The following is a 24411-nucleotide window of genomic DNA, read 5'->3' as shown; positions in this document are numbered from 1 at the left end:
GAAGAAAAAATAACAGTAATTGTTGCTCCAGCAGGAGGTTATGATGGGTCACATGTAGGGGAATGTCTAACAATGAATACACTAATGAATAGTGGGAAACCAAGCGCCTGGGGGACTAACCCACTCACTTTAATGAAGGTGTAGCGGAGGGATCAAGAATGTCGAAACCCTCATTTAATCCATGTAACAAACAAAGCAGAACACCTAACCAGAGGACAAGGTGGTGCTATGTGCGTTCTCAAAGAGATAGTAGAAAAAGATTTAGTATGCAGGCATGCGTTCTGATAAATATTCATTGATTTATTAAAACGTAGCTGGGAGCAGTTTGGAGTGGTGACCTTGCGAGGAGCAGAATGTGCTGCTTTTACTCAGGTAATGTAGGTAACATAGACTGAGTCAGAGTGTGGGCGGATGGACCGAGGGCAAGGAAGAGTGCAGTGAAGCTGAGAGGCAGAGCGAGATAGAAAGTGTGAGCATAGAGGAAGAAGTGGCAGAGTGGAGGAAAGGGGGCCGGGTTGCGGGCACTCTTGACTCTTCTCCTCATAGACATGCAGATTTAAATGAAGGTCTAGCTCCTGGTGCTAGACTCTAACGCCCCCGTCCAACGTGAGCTAAACTGAACGCTTTTGCCCTGTGTGCCCATGGAATAGAGGTGGATTTGAAGGTGGAAGAGGAGGCGCGCAGATAAGATGGTTGCCAACAGGGATTCAGATAATGATGTTGGTTATTAGTATGTTTTTTTTATTATGTTGGGAAATGTTTGTCAAAACCCCTATCATAATACATCTCTATATAAATAAATAATCCAGAACACAAAGCAGCACAATGCAGCAAACAAACAATGAGGAAGAGTGTATTTTCAAGGCATAAAAAACAACATTTTTTAGAGTTTTGTGAAAAAAGGGTTTCAGAAGTGGGACTCAACATTAAAAGACAGAAATAGGTACAACACTGATGGACACATGCATACATGTAGGTATTGATTAGAAAGCACCCACCATGCAAATGTGTTATGCACGTACATATAAAAATGTATTGAATACAAACATGGAGAGTTCACAGTGTCTTGCAGAGGCTCTCAACTTGTCAAACAGCCTGATGCATGTGTACCCAGAATTCCTCAAGGAGTTTTACTCTTCATACTTCATTAACTTCTACTTGAGCAGGATCTTCCAGTACAATGTGACACAAGGAGAGCCAGATCTACAGGACACACAGATACTCTGCGTCTCCCCTCTGTGTTCACGGAGAAAAAGCATGCATAGTGAAAAGCACAATACTTACTCAGGTGAGGGTTGATGGGAGCTGTAACAAAAACAAAGGCCAGGAACATTAGTACAGAATATCTCAGCATTTGCCCATATGTGAAACACATAACAGCATTCTAAGGTCTGCTATTTCTTTACTCCAGATAAGTGATCTGAGGAATGGATGATTGGAAGGGATGCTGCTCTTGTCAAACCTCAACTTTTGAGCAAGTAGCCTGGAATAAGCTTGGCTGTGTGGTTCAGCAAACAGTCTTGAGGTTTCATTTCTATATGAAAACCTTCTGACTGTACATAAATACACGTAGAGCACACAGAGGCGCACACAGCTGAAAAGAATCCACTTTTTCACACAAGATGTTTGTCTAATATAATGTTTGTGTGCTGTAAAAAAATCATAAAAAAAAAACACGAGCCTGCTCACAGTAGAGTGTGCAGGCACAATCTTCAAACTCTATTGTTTTCACTGTATACAAACACAAAGACGCTACACAGGAAGTAATCTACTGGCACACACGGTGGGAGGATAATTGAGCAGACAAGAAGAGAGATGTCCGGGATTTGAAGTGTAAAAGGTGACAGCAGTGGTTTTCTGCCTGTTATCAAACGTAAAAGACAGAGGGATTAGGAGGACCAGGCTGACCACATTAATAAGCTTATAACCAGACTGCTAATCATTATTGCCATTTAACTGCATTGCTCATGTTCTTGTTCAAGGTGACTTCCATTTAGAACCCTAAGCCTATTTTACACTTCCATTAAGATGCCAATAAATCATCGAAAGGAGTAATTATCACAAGTGGCTGTCAGCTAATCACTTTGCTGTAACATCTTTGGTTCTGTGTGTTTTTCAACGCTGCATTTTGGAAATTTTTACATCAAACACTGATTACGTGTGTCCAGTTAAATGCGTACGAGACTCGTTTTGCATTCAGTCCTGCTTTAACCACAGTTCAATGCTCCCCTCATTGATAGTTTTAAGAGGCTACGGCTGCAACAAACACAGAAAGGTCAAGGGTATCGCATACAGTCGCAACAAGCCAGTTATTCGGTACTTCACTTTTTACAGAGTAAATACCATTTAACCTGTCAAGAAGATTCATGGGCATTTTCATGATCGATTGCTGACCGGCAGAATAGATTTGAGACATTAGCTTTACCACGAAACTATGTTGCGGCGTGATTTATGAAACAGTGCTGTTCATGGGGGGAATTGATTTTAATCCAACCAATTAAAGTGAGTAATAACAAATCATTCGTACAAAGGAAAACATGTACTGAGGAGCGGAGAAGTGCTGCGGGGCGGGTGCAATAGGTCTATTGAAAAGACGAAACTTGAGTGGTGGTTTCTGTTTATTGCTGCATGGAAATGTATGCTCACTTTCTCGCTGGAGATGGGGGAGAGAGATAGAGAACGAGAGAGAACTAACCTTTGCATTTCCAATTGAATCACATAAAACATTCAGCGAACTGCAACACTGCAGCTAAACCCTGAGCATAAAGGGAGCACGAGGAAACAGACTGAACACCCACAAATAAAAGCTGAATTATCTGTTTTTGTAAAACGCTAGCTTTCCAGCACTTCATGCTCCCTCCTGGGTCTACACTGGACTGCTACAGGGAGGAAGGATATCATCATCATCATCTCGGTGATAGCAGAGAAAATACTTTAAATGACAACTTAAAGCCTCAGGCCTTTGAAACAATGCTGAGTTTCCAAAATGAATTCTGTTCTTTCAGCACCCTCTCAACCTCCCATTTTCTACAACTCTCTTCAACTATCTCCAATCATTCCTGCTGTCCCACTTCCTCCCCCTTTTTTTCTTTTCCAAGACCTAGGTTATGAAAATATGTCTCAATTTTTCCTTTTAAAACTTCAACTTTCCCAGGCCGGCCCAACAGTGCCTTCGATGAGTCTGTCTCAAGCAGTGTCTCTGCTACCCTTAAGGAAATCAAACTGAGTGCAGACCAGACCCATGGGCTAATTCACTGCTGCTGTGAGTGCACACACTGTCTCTGACTTAATATGTACTTCCATGGAGGATACTATTGTATGTGGTTAAACACATTATATATAAACCAATTTGAGACTGGGATCATATTCATGAGTCACCAGGACAGCTGTAATCCACTCACAAATAATCAAAGCCATGCTGATATTCAGAAAGCTAGCAATACTTTTTATTGGATATTGATCTATTATATGACCATTGATCAAGTGGTATGCTAGCTAAAATAACAACACGTTTTTTTCCTTTGATTGTCTATTTGACTGTGCCCACACAAACTGTTTCACAACTTGACTAAAGCAGCACATTTCAACAGACGTTTTATTTTATATTATGTACATTTCTCTGCACGTTTCCATTTATTGAGCAGCAATTAAAATGAATGTCCGCTGACAGTTGCTTCGGATGAATATGTGATGAAGCACCAGCATAACAATTTGAGAGTTCACCATCCTCTGTAATTTTCTTTTAAAGAATTTAGAATTTAGAGTGGCACGCAACTTTGAAAGTCCTTTTGCTGTTATACTCCATTCCATTACTGATAGAATGCCTCTTGTCCATCAGATTATGGCCAGACAGAATTTTTTTTTTTTTTGGGTGAAATTCTGTGAAAATGCTTTTGTAGCTTAGAGTAGCTCAAATACTCTTTCCAAAATGTATGCTGTTAAAGCAGAAGTGTGAAAAGCCCCTGAGGTAGCTGCAAAGGCTTAAAGAATATCGAGTCTTCCTTGTTTTAATGCTGCAGCACTCTGCTTTCCCTGGAGCTACATAAGCCTCAAACAATGATCAAGGATGAAAGGTAATTTTGATCATTCTCTTGATAAACACTAAAAGTGATCATTTCATAAATTTAAATGGATTTCAATACAGCCCTTTGAAAACGTCTATTATGGCAGGTCATGTCCTCAACTCACACATGAGGTGCATGCATGACTCAGTATTTCTACTTTTCTAATAGAGAGGACAAAACAAACTGCTGCTTGATGCGTGAATGCCTTCCATCCAAATCGACTAATTTTGATTGAAACACAAAGTGAGCTCACTGACTGCCGAAGGACATCGAGCCTGTCCCGGATACAAACACTGACTTCATCTTGGCAGGATTCCCTGCCCACTGGCCTGCGCCTTTATTACAAAGCAGCAGACAATTCCAGGGCTGCAGCCAAGTGTCCTCATATACAACAGCAGCTTCTTCTTATTCTTTTTTTTTTGCTTCCTGACCTCATATAATCCAGCCTCTACAAGATACCAATCCATCATATTTAAGGAGTCTGAGTGGGTGCTACAAAGTTTGAGAAAGCTGTGAGCTCAAACACCCAACCAATTGTTAGAATAACAACAGTGTGGGCAAATCCCCTCATGTGTCCCTGTTGAAACAACAGAGGGGACATCACACTACATGTATCGTGTCCTTCAGTCCCAGTGCTGCTTCTTCACAGATGACATAACTATGCTGTTGTAACAGAGACCAATGAACACCAAACACATCCTACCAATGTCCAATAGTTTCCTGTGTTATCATGCTCTTGCATCAGTGTACATGTCACACACTGATGCAAGCAAATGATTCCTCAATGGACTTCAATATAGATAAACTTTGCTTTAGTTCAAACAGAGCAGAGGAATGTGGGAGAAGAAGAGCTAATTCATCACAAGTAAAAGGAGGCACTGGTTAAATTCAGTTAGGAGAGGAGGGCCCCATATTCAGAGGTCACAAATGACAACAAAAATACATGATGCACTGGTCTCAGGTTCAACTCCCGACCTGAAACCATTAAACCATGTTATCAACTTCGAATGAAACACGTTACCATGCACAATGACACGTTGTTCACATTTTCTGCCTAGGTTAGAAGATATTTAGACGTCATGTAGGTTTGGTTTTTGAGGACTGTACATCAGCAAAGCCGTGCTTACACCATGACAGAAGAAATTACTAGCTGAAATAAATCAATGTTTTACATGGCCTCAAATTGATCTTAAAATAATTTATTGAAAAAGTAAAGTATTAGTTTGACATTTATCATTTTACAGTGTAAGATAAAAAAAGCCATTTTATCTACCTAATGGTTAGCCTAGCTTAGCACAAAAACACAAACACTGGTGGGAACAAGTTGATGAATTTTGGCTTCAAACACCTCTTAAGCTGACATATTCATTGTAACATTTATTTTTTTCTTGCTTCGTACAGAAACTCCTGTCAGAGCTATTACAAGGCTTGGAGCAGTTGCTAGGTGACCACAGACATCAGGACAGTAATGGGTAGCTTGCTAAATATGTTAATTTGTAGAACAATTTGATTTTTTCCTGAAATAAAAATGTATAAGGATATAGGTTGCATTAAAAAAAAACACACTGGCAAGCAATTGTGTGTTGATGTTGTATGTGATAAGCTAAACCCTTTGAAGTACAGTATGTTGTCCTTATTCAGTAATATATATTTTAATAAACCCCAAAATAAAATTATAATTAGAGGGAAAATGCACATTATAAAAACTATGTTGTAATGAGGGTATCAAAAATGTCATACAGAAAAAATAACAATACACAAGGAACAAGGTAGCTAGGATTATGAGTTCCCTTAACCATGACTGGCATTTATTAGAACCACAACCCCTCAGCTGAGCAGGCAAAAGAACCAGAAGACAGTATTTCATGTTAAATCTGGCTGATTTTTATTTTTTTTTTTAAACTTAAGGACACACATCTCACTGTTTATGTCACTATGAGTTGCATAAAGATGGAAAATTAAGAAACCGCTGCAGTGTTTTATGTGCCACTGTAAGAGTTGACAGGGGGTTTAAACACTAAATCCTTCGTCTGGGAGGAACCAGTGAGAGAGAGAAGTGTTATGAGGAACATCAAACAGATGCCGAGTTTGTCACTGCAGCAACATTTAAAAGAGTGTCTTTGGAGCTGGGTGACACCACCATCCTTCATCCTACAGCTGGGGACACTATAACTGCTTTTGTGTTTTCTTGCCAACTCGCAGAGAAGCTGCTACCATCGGCTTTCTGTGCATCATAATGATTGCTTGGCCTATCGGGCAATGATGAGTACACTCGCTCATACTTTGGCTTCAGGGACCACATGTTAAAGCTGCAGAATAGAACATTTATGCTAACAGCTAAAAGTAAAAAAGCAAAGTGTCCTTTTTGTTTTTGTTAGTTTCTGTATATTAAAAAAAAATCAGTATCAGAGCCATGCAAAACAAAAGGCTGTATGCAGTTCATTCACATTCATGCCTTGAGGGTTGTTTGGAAAACTATAACCTGTACAGTTTGTGATGTAAGAGGAAGCCAAGAAAACACGCAAATCCTATGACAAGCACCTGTCTCTGTCGCAAAAGAGAATGAAAATGCCAGCTGTGTTGCTACAGAAGAAGCTGAGATACTGTGGCATGTTGACAGCTTGTCCAGGTTTCTGATCACTTCCTGCTTTCTGCACAGGTGTACCTTCAATCCGGGTGACAAAATCTCTGTACATTATAATAAACACAAACAAAGCATAAATGTGCTCTTTTATGAACGCTTACTTGCAACACAGTAGAAAAAGTAATTACATGATTGAAACCAATTTCATTTGGGCAAACATCTTACTGTGTTTTTGAATGTCTGGGGTTACCAGCGTTTTGTGAAGTCAAAGTGGAGTTACAAGCCGAAAAATGTTGTTAATCACTGCACTGAATACTTCAAACCAGCCCAGATTTAGTATGTACAGATTCGAGAAATTGTTAGAAATAGCTTTTACTGTTAGTTATCGGGCTTGCATGAACTGTTTTCATCATGTTACCGTCCAGTAATGTGCATTGACGTGTGCAGGCCAGCCAACAAGATATTCTCCCTTTAACTGCTCTGTAGCCACTACTTATTCCATCTTCACTTGCTGCTGCAGCTTGCCCAGCGACCCAGACCTTCATTGCTACAGTAAGCTTTGAAATATGCATGGATTCTTATTTATTTTTCCTCCTTGCTCATCTAAGATTGTCTAAAGGCTCCGTCCAACAGCAGAATGCCAGATCAGTAATACAATTTTCTATTTATGGTCAGCTTTTTCAGAATCCTCAAAATTACAAGAATTTAAATGCTAAATATAATTAGTCTTATGATGAATAGAAGCAACATGAGTATCTCTAAAAAATAGTTTTATTAAATGACCAAAGACAAATGTAGACATGCTGATTTGTCAAAATATTATTCAAAATTGTTAAATCACATCATTGACTCATTGTTAAATGACTGCAATAGGAGGGGCTATTATGGGAGGACATAACAGATGATCTTGAGCTGTATTTATCCCCACGTCAGCCAGGTCGTCATATGGAACACGTCCTCTGAGCTGAGATGGATTCTGCTCAGACCTACATTATGCTGCTACAGTGGCGCTGAGCTGTGCGTGGGAGAACAGAGCAGCCCTGGAGTGATAATTAGTCTCGTCTCTCGTTGGGCAGCTCATTCGCACATCACTATTGGCTCACTTATTTCCTTCTTTTCAACTTTGTTCCTCTGTATCTTCTTTCTCCCCCCCCCCCCCGAATCCCAACTTGGCTGCCTCTGTCTCTCTTTCTCTGCCTCTCTCTGTCTTAATTACCCTTGATTCTCTTCCCTTAACTTTGATTGGATTCTATTTGATTCAATTCAGCTGAAATCAAGTGAAGGTTTGCTGGAGACAACAGTGTATAGCGAACTATGACAAAAAAGACAAAAACACCAGCAGAGAAAGTTTAACTGTCTCCCTCTCTTCCTCTCTTTCTGAATTCTCTTTTTTCGACAGCAATGATGAGCTGCAGTGAAACTGAATAATTCACAACTGCAGCAGTAAGAAGCTCAGGAAGACCTCACCAGACTGCGATACACAGGAAACAGTCTGCCAGTTTGTTACTGAAGATGCTCGAGTACCTGTGCACCTGTTCCCAGGCACCGCAGGGTCTAGTGTGGATACTAATGTAGCTTTTGTATTTCAGCTCGTTTGTTCCCAGTGGTTGAAGAATGTGCTTCCATGTTCAAGATGCCATTTCAGAAAGAAATACATTTTGTGTTGATGTATTCTCTCTCTCTGGCCTTACCAGCCAAGTCCACCAATCACTACTCAACATTTTCCATCTCTGTGATGTCCTGTCTGCTATTCAATTACTGAAGCTCTGATTCAAAACGTAGATCAACCAATCGAGCCAATATGACAGCAGTAAAGATGTTATTGTCCCTCTTGTTTCTATGCTAGTCACAAGGAGATATTATAATATAAGAGAGGCTATGATGGGGCTAGCAAGCGGCCAGAGACCTCTGTAAACAGTTGTTATATAAACATCCCAGTAGACAAAATCCATCCTCCAACCAAGGAAGAGAGGAAATGGAATAAAGCACTGTTTTGTAAAGCCAAACATGACTCATCTATGACCAGCTCTGTTTGTTCCTCTCATCCAAACCACATGTTTCAATCATGTGATGCTTTGACGTCATGATCAGCCCTCATGCAAAAGAACAACAAGTCAGCCTTTGCCCGAGTCCAGGACAAACCTGACTCAAGCAATAAAGGTCAGGAGGAAGTGATGATTATTCAGCTGATCTGCATTCAATCAGACTGGCAAAGAAGAAAAGCAGGCTGATTCAAGCCGTCTGCTGATGACTGAATGTATTAGAGGAAATTCTAATCATTTTAATGAGTTCACTTTTTTTCTGCTCCTTCCTTATACATATCATACATAATACATTATCATCCTGATGAGACTCAACTTTTGATATCAATCAGTGTTGATGAACATGTGTCATGACGCAGAAACTCAAACAGGAGCTGCAGTTCATTTCAGAGTACTTCTGAGTGAGCTGAAGGGTAACATTACCAGCTGTAGCTGTAACTTCTCCACCTGTGAATCCACATGTGTAAGCAGTGAACTAAAGTGAATCCAGCCTTCTGAATGTGAAATATTCAAACACTCCAGGAAGAGCAGACTGATCGCTGTCCTCCTGAGGATTAGCATACAGCACTCACCGCTGTATGTGACAATCCGGATGGTGGAGTCGCCCTCTCCGAAACGTGTAATGGGGGTGAGGCGCACCTCGTAGGATTCAGGCTTTATGAGCTCAGTCAGGTTGTGTGTCATGAGCTCTCCTTTGTTGATTGTTCCGTCCACAGGGATCTCCTGCTCCCACCAGCGCTGTAACCCCATCTGGACGGGAAAAGGACAAGAGTTTCAGATGATTCGAAATGAGTTGCTCAGTTTTCTGCATCGACATACACAAACACACTGACATTGTATACATAAAAGGGAATTTTGAAAATCAAACACAGTATGCATACATGACAATTTAATGAGACTGATGGTTGAAACTGCAATTTCTTATATAACCATTTGAGGCCCATTTCAAAGCAGAGTCGAATCCCATAGACCTCCATATCCTTGACACAAACATACACAACTAGCAGTAGAAACAAACATGTTTACAGCTTTGTAGAAAACAGATTTGGTCTCCATAGCTAATAGCTCATTTTGGGAAAAACTGTAAGCAAACCAAATTTGTACAAATTTCTCATTATTTTAAGATTGCATGCTTGTAGATATAACTTGGAAATGAAATAATTACAATAAAGACAAATAGAAGACATCTCTCAGCCATAGATACAACAAACTTTCAGAGGATTTCATTTTACTTTATTCAAAATTAATTGTGTCTGAGCAAATTATGTTTTTTTTTTCTGAAGGACCCACTGTTACAGACCAAAGAACTAAACTGAACGGTTACTAACATTTTTTTTGTGATAAAAGAAATGCAAGACTATTACAGTACTTACAATATTTTTGGGACTGCTTATTTAAGACAAAACGCAAAAACAAAACAACTATGAGCCATAATAGACGAACCAGACAGGATAAGATCGTCTGCAGATTTACAGTGACTGGTTTAAAGTCTTACCCTATATATTCTTTACAGTTTTTCTCAATTGCTAAAACACTAAACCCTACCAAATTCTCCATTGCTTGGACCCACTGCTTGAACTCAGTCACTCTTTTGGCAAAACCATAAGCGCTCAGATACAACTTGTCAACACATTTTCACTGTGATGCACCTGTGCTGCATAATGATGAGCACAGGTGGCAAAAGTCAAACACAATTAAAGCACAGTTATCATTGGTTGAACACAACAACTCAAAATTTATCACACTAATGATGTGAGGGACCATATACAAGACAGTTCAGAGCACACTGCTTCGTGAGGCACTATAATGGAAAAAAATAAATCTGAGAGGAGGAGTTTGTGTGAGAGGAGGTCAAGGTGGTCAGCGAAGAACAGTGATATCTGATGAAATCAGAGCTACTGTGATTCACCATGTTCTTGTCCATGGTATGAGCATGAGGGAGGCCGGACAAAGGGTTCAATCAAACATCAGTCGATTCACTGTGTCCATCACGATCCGAAGATTTAGGGAAGAGAACAGGTAATTGCCTTTTTGACATTATAGTATGTAAATGTTGACAGCAAATACTGTATGACTATACTATGTACAACACCACAGTATACTGTAAGTAAATATATGTTTCAGTACATCAATGTGCCAATGTTCATTGTAGGCCTAGTATTCCATTTATATTTTTATAACTGCATGTTTTCTTTTTGTAGAACTGGAAGACCGCCACATGGGGGTGGGAGGACGGGTATGTTCTCCCCACACCAAGAACTTTGTACTTTATTTTTCATGTAGACTTACAGTGAACAATAAACATCTATTTCTACAGCCTCAAGTCTTGAGCATTGTTTTTTTCTCTATTTTTCTCTGCAGTGCTTAGTGACTGCTCAGTAGTGTTTTTAATTTTGACTGACTCAGGGCACAGTTTGACAACAAAGTTCAGTTTTGAGCACAGATTGAACTGTTTTGAGGTGAACATTTGATTTTGCAAGAGGAGTCTGAGGTTTTGTGAATGTAGCTTGATAATTGGGTTTTGTGTTCCAAAAAAGTTTAGAGAAAAAGGAGAGCAACTTTCAAGAAATGTATCTTGGCAATCGGGAAAAACTGTAATACGCAGCCCCTTTGCAATTATTAAAACAATGGGAATGTTAACATACTGACTAGAGAGTCCATAAAATTACAAAGATAACGCACATTAAATTTATATGGGTAATGTATTTTAATGACTGTGAACAAAATAATGGAGAACAAACGAGAAGAGAAAAGAAGAGAAGAGATTAAAATATGAGGATAAAGAGCACCACTCCTGGTTGGTGGTCTGGGGTTCCAGATGCCATGCAGGTAGTGCAAGCGCCCTATGCGCTGAGGCCTTAGACCTTCAGAGCGTTTGCATAAAATAAAATGTTAAAATATGGTAAAATACATACAGAAAAAATGCTACAATAATGTAAATTCTAACATTATTGTAAAAAATCCTTGACTCTTTTCTTTTTGGTAAAACGTTTATGTGACTGCATTACCAGCACATACGTATTTGTGACTACAGTGAAGACAGCACCTCTGTGCTCTGAACACAATCCCCTCATTCTTTAAAAGTTTGTCTTTGGTTATGTTCTGCAATGTTTTTTTTTTATCCCTTTCTACCTTGAACTAACATGAATTTATATCTCTTCTTTGCACAATGCAGAACACAAAAGAAAAGCAACTTTAGATGACTAAGCCCTGGTATCACACAAACATTAGTTCATGCTTTTCATGTCTGATGATACAATACAGCCTCCTTTAGACATTCAAAGAAACAAAACGAAGGCTTGCTGCTGCAATTGCTTTGGGCAAAGAGAAATAATAATAATAAAAAAAAAGTTGGGTACATTATATCCTTGAGATTCAGTTTAAAGGGAAGACATATTACAGCTTCTGCATCACAATTAGTGACTTTACATGCCCTTCTCATTGAAAGGGAAAGAAGAAGTGTGTTACAAGCAGAAAGAGACAGAGACAGAGTGAATAGAGATGTGATAGCAGAGGAGGAGAGTCAATGTATGTGTGCATGTGTGAGAACCATACCAATTAAGTAATTACTTGGTGCCTGGATGATCCACAATTATAGGGGTGCAAGTTTTCATCAGCATTAGTTTTCAGGTAAATAGAGTGTTATGTCTGCCATTTGTAATTGCAGATGGAGCACCTATCCTTTCAACATTTCAGTCAGCCTACAAAGTACAAAAGGCACGGTGGTTAATTGCGATAAATTACACAGAGCCGGTCTGCAAGTGTCCGTGTCTGTTGAGAACACTTAAAAGGAGGATGTATCATTCTCAGCACATTTGGTATGTGTAAAAACAAACTGTCTTTAAAAACAGTGACAAAAAGTACATGTGTTGATTACAACAACAGACAGAGATGTACTCACAGTTGTTCTCTGCACCTCCTTTGGTCTGAGTATGAACTCTTGACTTCAGGGCGCAGGTATAGAATGACCATGATAAGGACTAAAAGTGGCATTACATTACCGGTAATTGTCGCCTGCAGCACCCAGCTGCTTAACAAGCTCTGATTATATGGAATGCACATGGTTGCACTTTATTTAACTAGCTACTGAAATACCTATTTTAGTCATGTGATGCTTAGTGTGTTTTATGTGCTTTCATTCTTTTGTGCTGTAAATGTTTGTTTGTATAGTGTTTTATGCTCTTGCTACAAATTCCCCTATAGGGGCAATACCATTGACATCAATCAATGGTGGGTGGTGTGCAGATGCCAAAGTGAATGTTATCTCTTTCACATCTGCAGCAACAGGCAGCTGAAATATTGAGAAGTTATACAACTGACAAAACATATAATCAAATATTATCTGGAAGCAGTGGAATTAAATCACATTTGTGTGTTGAAACCACCAACACTGATCCATCAATGGGAACTTTATAGCTGGTTTGAGGGGCCTCAGTAGTCCAGTGGTTATTGCACGTGCCCCATGTACAAAGAATAAATTCCTCCAAGCTAGCAGCCTCCTTCCCACATGTCATTCCCCACACAGTTTCTCTCCCAGATTTCTGACTCTTTCCACTGTCCTGCATAAATAAAGGCTTAACAAGCTCTACAACGTTCCTTTAAAAAAGCTAGTTTGCAAATATGCATTTAAAGCAACTGTTTTAACATCTAACCCTTTAAGAATAAATACACATCAATTATCGAATGTGTTGTTTATGGACTAGCAAGGTAGGTTATCATGGTAACATAACATCTTAAACGAAACCAAAAAGTTTTGGACAGCAGATTGTCATGAAGAGAGCAGACTATTGTTCACTGAAATGTGGATGTGTAATGAGCCACAGAAAAACTCTACGGACGCAGAGGTGGAACCAGGAAGGCTGGACTGCATAATTTTTTCAACGGGATTTGACTTGTTGCTACGGTTACTCGGTTTATATAAATGTACATATGTAGCTACGGCATATTTGTTTTGAAAAGTGAATAGACAGTCTGACTGGAACTATTAAAAGATATCTAATTCTGTATAGTTAACTGAGACTCTTTAGTAATAAAAAAAAAAAAAACAGTATTCACACAGACAAAGAAGTGTTGGTAAAATCTTTGCTTGTAGCCCAATTGTACTCTGATGAATTAAGTACTCTGTGGGTCCATGATTGCACTTAAAAGTGATAAATTGTTTTTATAACTGTGTTGTGATTCATTTGATGTAGGGCTATAATGCTGTAATGGAGTGCCTATTTAGCAATGAGAATGATCATTTGTGTAAATTGGCTTGTTTTTTGTTTCCAAATATTTGTGTGTGTGTGTGTGTGTGTGTGTGTGTGTGTGTGTGTGTGTGTGTGTCTGTGTGTGTGTGTGTGTGTGTGTGTGTGCGCGTGTGTATGGATGTGTGTGGGTGTGATTGTTTTTGTGTCCCAAAGCTCTCGGCAGATGGAGGCCTTAAATACTGGTCTTGGCAAACGTTTTCTTAAGCTTCAATAAGTAGAAGCAAAAAAGGCCAATATTATACAGATAAAAAACAAAAAACAATTGTGCTTAAAAATGCAAATCAGGTTGAATGTGAATTTTAACTGAGAGAAATGAAAAATATTAAAAGATGTTTTGGATAATAAACATACTTATAGGCTTATAGATCTGGCACTTTTGTTTTGATTCTCATTAATGCTCACTAAAACCTTGCTTCTGCGCTCAATTAAGGTTTCTGTTTACATCCCATTACCTTTCATTCCCCACATTTTCCCCACAGAGGCAGTGCGCCATATCGATTTCATTTCGTTTGATTGCAGCAGCAGTTGGGGATTTTTATGGCAACTTTGAAAAACAGCAGGATTGATCAAAGTGATAGCAGAAGCAGAAAGAAAATAATAAATAATCAGAGTGATGTAATGCTGCTCACGGCTTGATCTACTGTAGATTGCCTGTGTGTAATTAGTATGGCTTCTATTGATCTGCTCGCACACTGACTTGACAGATCAATTGAAAGAGACCAAAGAAGGAAGACTGAAGAAGCAGTTCTGAGGTGGCTGGATATATAGATTGGAAAAGTTATCTTCCAGAGGTTGGAGAAGGGTAATCAAGCTTGTAGACAGCAGACGAGGGTTTGGAAGTAGCCGGCTAAGGTATCAAAACAAGGCCAGATGTCACCCCTTTCCATTGAATCCCTGACAGGTTGCCGTGATTTGTGTTCTATGATTCTCGCCCGTGCATGCCTTTCAGCTGGAGCTTCATTCCTATTTCCCCTTCAGCAAGACTGCCTCTCAGGAGAGCACTGGACGATAACACAAAGCAATCTATTACAGAGGCACGCTCTATCAGCCCTTAGCATTAATTTAAAAGTAGGGAGAGAAAATGATCATAATTCTCAGGGAGCCACTGCTGGATCTATGAAGAGATCAACGCTGTGTAGTCCATGTGCTGAAACCTTCTTTACTGCACCTCTCCTTACAAGTAAGGCCAACTGCATTTATTTATTAACAAAAGAAACCTTTACTCGACTTATTTTTGTAACTTATTCTCTCGCTCCCTCTCTGCTTCCAATGCTTCATACCTAAAATCCATTTCACACTTCTTATCATGAGTCCAAATCAATACTCAAAGCAGAGTCAATCAATCACAGAGGGTTGGTGTGAAGTAAATCCTGTGAAAAAGTCTGTAAATCTTCCCTAAAGTGAAGAATCCCTATCAACTGAGACAATGGAGGATTGGTTGTTATGCCCGGCAGGAGGAAAATAATGGTCACAGTGTGTACCCTCTTGAGATATCAAGGAAAGAAGATGGAGAGAAATTAATTTGCTCGTAAACTGTGCTAAAACAGACTGCAGGAATGACGCGCTCATTTTTAGTAAACAAATGCAGAAAAGGTTGAAGTGTTAATGTGATTCCTGAATGACTGTGAGTCTGTTTAAGCACAGATGTATGCAGGACTAGCCAAAAAAAATAAGAAAAAATGTATAGTCCTGGCAGGTTTTCATTCAAACGCCTGGCAAGCTGTAACATGGCCTCTGCAGCCACAACATCATTTATTACCAAACAGACCAACTGAGATGGTTGACAGAAAAATCATTGCGCTACACAAACAGAACCGGTGTAGAATGTGTTTTCAGGCTTCAATTCCTTGCGGATGCAGTGTGAAACAAACATGAAATTATATTATTCATTGCAAACAACTGTCAGGATACGCTCTCTACGCCTGAGCAGAGCTGAGATGGATTAAGAACCACAGTATGCACTATTTTTTCTATTTTAATGCATGCACTATTTTCCAAACAGGCTCCTGAGTTGAAGCCAAAGCAAAGCAATATTAACCCAAACATCTGTGGTGTTAAAGGAGCAAATTCAATATTTCAAACGTTATATACACTGAAAGTGGTGCAACACCTGCTACTGTAAATAAAAATTCTAAAGGCCAAAGTGCTGCACACTGCCATGGTGAGAGAAAGAGAGAGGAAGGTAAACATTGATTGCCAAAGAGAGAAACTATAACCATGTCATCCATCAACGCTGCCAGCCTGTCATCTGTGAAGTTTACTTGAGAAGCAGCAAAAAAACAGGAGCTTTTCTTGCACTTTCCGTCAGCGGGGTTCCCTTCCGCTCCGCTGACTAACAACAAAGACACAAGTAATTCAAATGAACCTGAGACCTTATTGAAACCAATAACCCTGGCGGGTTCTAAGTCATTCTGCAATGGCCCGTACAGGCTCGTTCCAATCAAAATAGGGCAGTCAATGAAAAGCAGAGTAAGACTGGGTGTTTTCAAATGGAATACAACAAACTTCCTTATCAGCTGTTAAAATTGGCAATAAAACTTTTTCATCAAAGAACAGTCGTAAACAGTGACCGCAAGCAATGACTCCACATTATTTTGCCAAAAACAAAAATGTGTTGCTGCTGAAAAACAGTACCTTGAAAATAGAATAAAATAAATCAAATGTGGCACCAAAAGGTTAAAAAGAGGATTCTAAATATATATATATAGAAAGCAGAAGACAGTTATCTTCCTTTATCTTCCTACCTGTCGGATGCCCAGTCTGTAGGCCACAATGCGGTCCACAGCGTTGGGGTTCATCTGGGTCCACTGCAGCTTGAAGCCATAGACTCTGGGTCTGTTCTGCCACAGTGGGCTGTAAGTGTCGTAGTAGAACTCTGGAGGGTAGGCCTTGCCTGGAGAGACAGAAGATTGACAATATATGAAGGCTTGAAAAAAAAAGAAAAAGAAAGAAAGCACAAATTGTGCAGGCTACAATAGAATTAAAAAAATGCCTGTATCTCACTAAGGTGTGTGAATTCCTGCAAATCAGTTTTAACCCAAATGGACCATTCTTGACCATCGTCATTATTGTCTTTGGCACTGTGCATATCTTTTTTGTTTCTACTACATAAAAGCATCAGATTCCTATTTATTTATTTATTTATGCCCAAATAACTTTGCTCTGAGGAGAACGCCAAACCATAGATTGTTAGTTTTTTGGACCTTTTTGCCTTTATTGATAGCTTCAGAGAGATAATGTGAAGGACAGAGTGGGGCAGACCTGCATCAAAGGGCTGAGGTCAGGAACTGAACCTGTGGGACATGGATTCAAGACTGTAGTTTATGCAGCCCTAGCAAATGAGCAACAGCAAACTGGCACCCGACACTTTAAGGGTTTACTCATTCACTGTACATTAAAACAAAGGTTGTACCGGTTTGCTCACCTGTGCATAGTAAAGAAGGAAGCTGTTTCACAATAAATTGTGCTTTTGAAATGATACAAAAATAGATTTATTTTTGTAACAATAAGATTACAGCACATACCAAGATTTCTTGTTCAAAGCTTGATCCAAGACACAATGCAGGACTATACTTTACGGCCTGAAACTTCACTTACTACACTCAACAGACAGCATAGAACACATTATACACCAGCTTTAACACACTAAGCTGTGTCATAGTGATTTTAACACACTGACACTGTTTGCAGAGTGAATCATAAGGCACACAAAAAAGAAAAGCTAATCTTAAACCATTTGCATAAATTCACAGCATTAAAGTCAGAGGGAACGTGTATGGTAAACACATTATGCAAATAGAATAAATGATAGCTTTTGTTCTAAAAGGTCAGTGTACTATTATTATGATTATTATTTTTATTAAGTGAAATGTGTATAAAGGTCTGTGTGTGTTTCAATGAAGCTCTGCTCTGCAGCAGTGGTTGATTTTTCACACCATGCATGTAGTCTTTAATATTTGATGGTAAATATAAACGTGTAAATCTTTTATCTGCTTTCATATGGAGCCTTAGTCAAAGCCAAAAAAGAGATCTGGATTAGCATGTCAAAGATGCCCAGTATGTTTCATCTTCACTATCTTCTGTTTGTTCAAGTTTTGATTTATTCTGTGTGTTGGTCTTGTATCTCCATTCTTACTATAGGATCATTAAAGATGTATCTTATATGATCTGAGGAATAGTACTTCACTTGTTTTGAATCAAAGCCTGTCCCAGAAAGTTTCATGTTTTGTGAATTTGACGACGATCTAAAGAATGACGGCAGATCCTACCTTAGATGCCTGTGAACTAAAATTGCCCTCTCAGTAGAAATTATTTCAAACAGCCGGTGCTCACACATCCTCTGAAACCTTTTTATTTTTTTAAAAAACATGCTTTGCTTTGTTTGATACTGTTGAGGATTTATTTTTCTACAGCAATTCTGGCGTGAGCTGAAAGAATCTTTCAAGTTTCCAGCCTTGCAGTCAGTCTCTGCAAGCAGATTTCTGACAGCTGAGACAGGAGCAGGCAGAACCCTGAGTTTTAATCAAGATCTAGAAACAAGCTTACAGGATGACCTTCAGAGCACATAACAAGAATCCCCTGCTAGTGTAAGGCATGTTTATTGATGAATAACAACATCCAGGTCAGATGATTTGAATAGCTATTGAAATGACAGAAGACTTGCTTTGCTCACTGGAGCAATAGCAACATCAATATCTAATGTTTGTGTGGAGATGCAGCAAGTGGTCGATGTATGTCATGCAATTACATAAATATGTCAAATAAGTTTGTGTCACTGATTCACTGTGATAGTGTGTTTATTTGTAAAAAAAAAAACTTGGTGTGTGTTTAAGTCATTTATTTGTTCAGTTGCCATTAATTGGATTATGTGTTGCGGCACTCTTGGAAGTTTCAGACATTCATAAGTTCAAAGGTACACATGAGTAGTCTTCAATCTTTGCTTATTATGGTTATGAAGTATAGACTACAGGCTCCATCTTCAAATGCATCAGAATTTTGTTTAAGGTTACAAATTATCCACTTTTTCAACTTGTTAAAAGAAGTGTCAGAGCTTCCCAAAACATGTCTCAGAAGTTTCTTGTTATAAACTCTGATCCTGTATTTCATCATGCCTTTACACCCCTCTATTCCATACTTGCTTGGAACAGGCTGTTTCTGTGTCCGTAGCTTTAAATGGACATGAGCTGTGTCTGACTACGCCCCTCTCGTGAAGGGCTTGGGTGGCTGAGGCTTTCTTGCGCCATACCTTTTTGTTAACAGTGGAAAGGCAGACTCAGAGGGCACACATTTATCTGTGGGAGTGTAACCCACCTGGGGGAGGCGTTACTGCCCTATCTCTTAACAGCCTGTTTGAGCACAAGCGGGCAAAAGACGGAGAGGATGGACTGCTCATTTTGGAGGGTTTGTAGGCAGGCCAGGGACACATACTAGTGTTAGAAAACATTATGTTGTGACAATGTTTAGATATCACAAAAAAGACATACCAACATATAGGATATTCAAACTCTCTGAAGTGCCGAAAGCTTGTCTTTAGATGAAATCTACAGTATACCTCAACAAAGAAAATGACGAGGCAAACAATGTTGGATGTTTAAGTACAGACAAGAGAAACAGATGGTGGGTGATTCCATCATATCTTCTTCCCATTGCAGGCAAGTTAGGCTGTAAAATCAGACACTTCATGTGTAAAAACTCAAATTTAAAGAACACAAAAGCAGTGAGGTAGTGATAATAATGTTACTGGTTTGATCATTTCTTATGGATGTCTGTAATAATTCATCCAGATAAACAATTAGGGAAGTTTTAATTCCCAATTTAGTGTAAAGGTTCAGGTTAATGATGCTTTGAGCGGACAGATAGAGATCTCTGTGTATAAAGATAAAGCCCAGAAAAAACAACAGCAACAAGAAATGGATTAAAAAGAAAAAACAACTAAAGTGAGAAAAATACTTTTGATATGATAAACAATGCAGCGGTAATAAATGCATCTCAAAACGTCAAGATGATAAATGCATCAGTATTCTTCCTGTTTTATAATAAAGAAGCCTGCCTCCATTGCTCACTGATATGCTAATATGACTAGATAAACATATTTCCCAGCACACACAAACACAAAAACAAGAATAAACATTGTCTGCACCTCACTTGGCAGAGTTTGGCTATATAGAGCCAGCTGTGTTTATAGCACCCTGTACAGTAACTGTTACGTCAGCCAGCCTGGCAGATGCTGCCAGCTTTGTTTACACAATTCATCCTGCACAGTGAGTCTTATACAAATATTAAGACACTATAATTAAAAGGACAGCAAAAGGAGGAAAAAGAAGAAGTATGCTTTGATTAGCCACCACAAGTCAGTAAGACACTACCTCCCTATTGCTTCGATGCTGTCTTATTATTGAAAGAGACCAAAGACTTTTGAATCTAAATAAAGCAAAAAGTGTTAACATCGTTGTGAACTCACAAGTTAATTGTCCTTATTCTAATATGTAATGTAACATTTATAGCAGAATATCCCTCAGTCCTAATAGTCCAATTGATTTCATTTGGTGCAGCAAATTACATTTTCTAACCCACTTACACTGCTTGAAACAGATAACCCTGGGTGGGAGACATCAAACATGGAGTACAGACAGCTTAATTGATTTTTGTAAAATCCTGTTTATAACAGCAGAACCAATGCAATGACTCACAACAGCTCAGCAAAAAAAACCTTGAGGCGAGAAGTTGACCTTATTTGCAGACTTCAGTTTCATATTTTAAGGTTTTATGGGCGTGTTTTCTTCATCAGGAAAACACTTTGTCCCACCATATGCTGAGAGCTGCTATATCGTGCTGTGCTGATGTGTGATGTAGGCCGTTGTGGCACAAACGACGCTTGCATATGTATGCACAGCTGGCCAAGACAGAGCCAACACCATGGCACGAACAGCTAACCGACTGTAGGGAAAAGACATTAGAGGCATTAGAAGACTGGGTGGTAATTGCTTGGTTTTGGCCTTCTGGGATAGAGGATGAAATCTCTCTGTAGCTTTTTTTTCTCTCTGAGGGAAATGCCATTGAACTTGTAATGAGTCAGTTCCGCTTTTACTTTTCAGCGGATTCTCAACTTCCTCCCTCCCCCATAACCCGCTTCAACAAAGAAGAGGGGGGAAAAAAACAAAGCTTTTGAATATTTGATCATAAAAACTGGGATGAACTGAGTTTGCTTTAACCCACTGTGACTCCTATTTTTTTCTTGGTCACAGTAAATGGGAGGCTGCTCTAATAGTGTAATAGCTTATTGATATAAAAGACAGAAAATAGGTCAGAAAACAGAAAAGTGGGCAGAATAGATTGTGTCTGCCTCTCAATGTGGTCACAGGTAACATTATTCATATGCTGTCTTATTACTCAGATCACATAATGTGAGCCATTACAGCAGGCGGGATCCATCAATGTCAGTTCTTTGAGCTGCAGAAGGTATTCAACATCATTCCTCATTTCCTGTACCAAAGAGGTTACAGTCTGGTGAAATGGGCACAGACATAAAGCCAGACAGTTTAAAAAAGAAAGAAAAAAAGAAACACGTCTTGAACTCAGCAACAACGGTTCGTTTAAGAACTAAAGTGATGTTTACAAAACCCAGAGAGATGGAGAGAGAGCAATAGGCAGGTTGGAAGGTAAATTCAAGTTAGGATGTTTTCTTTTACTGAAGATACAATTTGATATAATGAAGACAAAAATAACACTAAAGTACAAAATATCTGATTGTACTACTGTAGCTCAAAACATACCCTGGAGGCTCATCCAAAAACACCTCAAAGAGCCAAACAAACATGCAAAAAATAACTGTGGCTGAGAAAATCAATACTTCAAACTGATGATGGATTTAATAATAATGCATTAAAATAGACCAAGTGCAGATGAGGCTTAATAACATTGTGAGTGTGTGTGGGTGTCTCACTAAAATTAGCATATTTTCCTCCTAAAACATATGCAGATATCTAATTTCAGACAATTTGTGGTGATTCTTGCGTCATTAGGAACAATTGCCACAGCAAAAAGAGAGACTTGGAGCATACAAGAACATCATTATGTAGAATCTGCAATATGCAGAGAACGAATGTCCCTGAGAAAGTTCTTATTCTTATCTTCTAATTCATGACATGAAGAAAGAGACAGGAATTAAATGTTGGAGAAATGACAATCACTTTCTCTTCAAATTCAGGAGATCTAACCAAACTGCAGATAGAATGTAGACTTGTCACTCATACGTAAGAGGGAGGAAGAAGTTGGAACTTGTTGTGCAGCATGGTTGTGTACTATGCATTGAGGTTTACTTTTAATTACAAAGAAGAATTCCACTGATTTAACACATGAAGCTCAGCTCACTTTAAGGTAGGTTTTTAGCAAAATTGGGTTGAATAGAGGGGTTTGTGGAAATAATCTACTGAGTTGCATTATGGTATATGTACAGTAGGACACAGGGTATAGACTGGAATAGTGATGACGTATTTTTGTAGGCCAACCAGGAAGTAACTACGCTGATGGTTTCTATGAGAATTCGCCTATCGGATTCAGGGATCGCCACACATTTCTAATGCGTAGACATTTTGTTCAGCTGGAAAATCTTCACAGATGAACACCACCTATGAAATTTGAAGCGTTAATGCAGTCGGGAAAAGTAAAAAGCTAACCTTATGCTACTAGCTAACTACACCACGGTGTACTCGGTGTAGTTAGCTAGGTTTATTTTGGCGTCACGACCGTTATGCTTCATCGATCTAATCAGCGGTTTGAAAAGCTAGCAAGACGGTAGCTTAATAAGTTGTTTATTAATATTTACAAGAGCACTTAAACACACAAATAGAGGCTGTAAGGCGGACTAGTGAGAGTTCCCGGCATGATGACGTTTTATGTACCCGGCAACCACTGTAGTCTCATTTAGCCACTTGTTAGCCAACGCTGTTTCAAGTTTGCGTAAAAACTTTAAAATTCACAAGTGGGGGTCTTAGCTAACATAGTTTATCTCGTCTAACAAAACGTCAACATCTCTTAAGCTTGTGTTAACCACAGACCTTATTTCAGGCGTCTAACCACAAACTCATTCAAAATCCTCATTGGCGCTAAAATGCTAACTCATTTCCGGGTTTTAGGACTCATTCATGTGCTAGTCTATTAGGAGTGAAGTGACATCAAATCTATAATTAATGCCTTTTAATCACATATCATGTAACCTGTGCTTTACCGGTTACACATTTGCAGCTTGAGGACAGAATGTACCGTACATGCAGTCTTTTGCATGAAACTTCATCAGACTGGAATTGATTCAGTGAATAAAAGCAGCACACACATAGTAAAACTTACAGTTTTCCTCTCAGTCTCTTAACTATAAGCCTTCAGAACAGCATGGCTTCAGCGTTTGTTAAAAACTTGTTTTTTTTTCCTGACAGAGACCCCGAGCCAAAGCTTAGCGGTACACATTACAACCCTCTTAGGGGTCTCTCCCCTGGCACGAGTTAATGGCCAAGTTGGCCATTAGAGCCGACACACTGTGTCCACAGATGTCCCAATGGCTTGGCACATGAGCATCCATGCACATGCACACACACGCTCCCATGGCACAGTCCCATTTTTTACGCCAAAGAACAAGCGATGCCTGGCTTTGGTCTGCTTGCATGTGTCTGTCGGCATGGCGACATGTATGTTTTGCTTGGTATGTTGACCGGATCTGTAAGTTTAATTGAGCTACTCTGGCTTCAGGCCATAAAAGAAGTCTGATATGTTCATAGCATTAGCACGGTACTAAGAGCTTGAAAGAAATATCTGCAGAGGTGTCTACCTGTCTTCGCTGTGTAAAGAGTACATGATATTACCCTCCTGCATGAATTATGATTAATATTTCATGAACAGAGACATAGAGATGCAGGTGTGATGGATTATTATTTCAGACACAGGATAGACCCAAATTGGTCTCATATTGTAGTGTTTCAATTTCTGGTCAAAAAAAGAATACAGGGGGCGCCGATAGCTCAGCGGCAGCGGCAGCGACAGCGCGCGTACCATGTTGCGAGGCCTCGCTCCTCGCGCGGGCGGCCCGGGTTCGCGTCCGGCCTGTGGCCACTTTCCCGCATGTCTCTCCCCACTCTCTCCCCCTTTCCGACTCTATCCACTGTCCTCTATCAATAAAGGCAAAAGGCCAAAAACAAATCTTTAAAAAAAAAAAAAAAAAAAGAATACAAAGAAATTCGAGAAATAGAGCTGGAATTAAGGGAAGAGGGCACGCTACATTTCATGGATGATGGGAGGAACCAAAGTGGATTTTATGCACCATGCTCCTGCAATCAGGGGGTTACTAAAAGAGCCTCTATACCTTTGGCAACCACAGAGTCCAGATGGTGGGAATCTGGAGCATTGGGCAAGGGAGGAATGAAGCGATGGCAGGAGAGAGAAAGAGAGAGAGAGAGGGAAGAAGGATGAAAGGGAAGAAGGAG

General features: G+C 39.4%; 1 protein-coding gene across 2 annotated transcripts in view; it reads right to left on the bottom strand.

Annotated features, from left to right (window-relative positions):
• The window catches only part of LOC306839172 (MAM domain-containing glycosylphosphatidylinositol anchor protein 2), a 174983-nt gene that overhangs the window by 14566 nt on the left and 136006 nt on the right, over positions 1-24411 (bottom strand). For both annotated transcript variants that reach the window (XM_079367710.1, XM_079367711.1), the window contains exons 11-13: positions 16684-16832; positions 9263-9440; positions 1285-1305 (exon numbers count right to left, since the gene is read on the bottom strand). In XM_079367710.1, coding sequence (XP_079223836.1) covers positions 1285-1305; positions 9263-9440; positions 16684-16832 — 348 coding nt within the window. The remainder of the gene's footprint in view (positions 1-1284; positions 1306-9262; positions 9441-16683; positions 16833-24411) is intronic.

This window comes from Symphodus melops, assembly GCF_947650265.1.
Source record: "Symphodus melops genome assembly, chromosome: 1".
NCBI classification, from domain to species: domain Eukaryota; kingdom Metazoa; phylum Chordata; class Actinopteri; order Labriformes; family Labridae; genus Symphodus; species Symphodus melops.
Note: the sequence above shows the minus strand (reverse complement) of the source record. Positions and strands in the feature narration are given on the sequence as shown.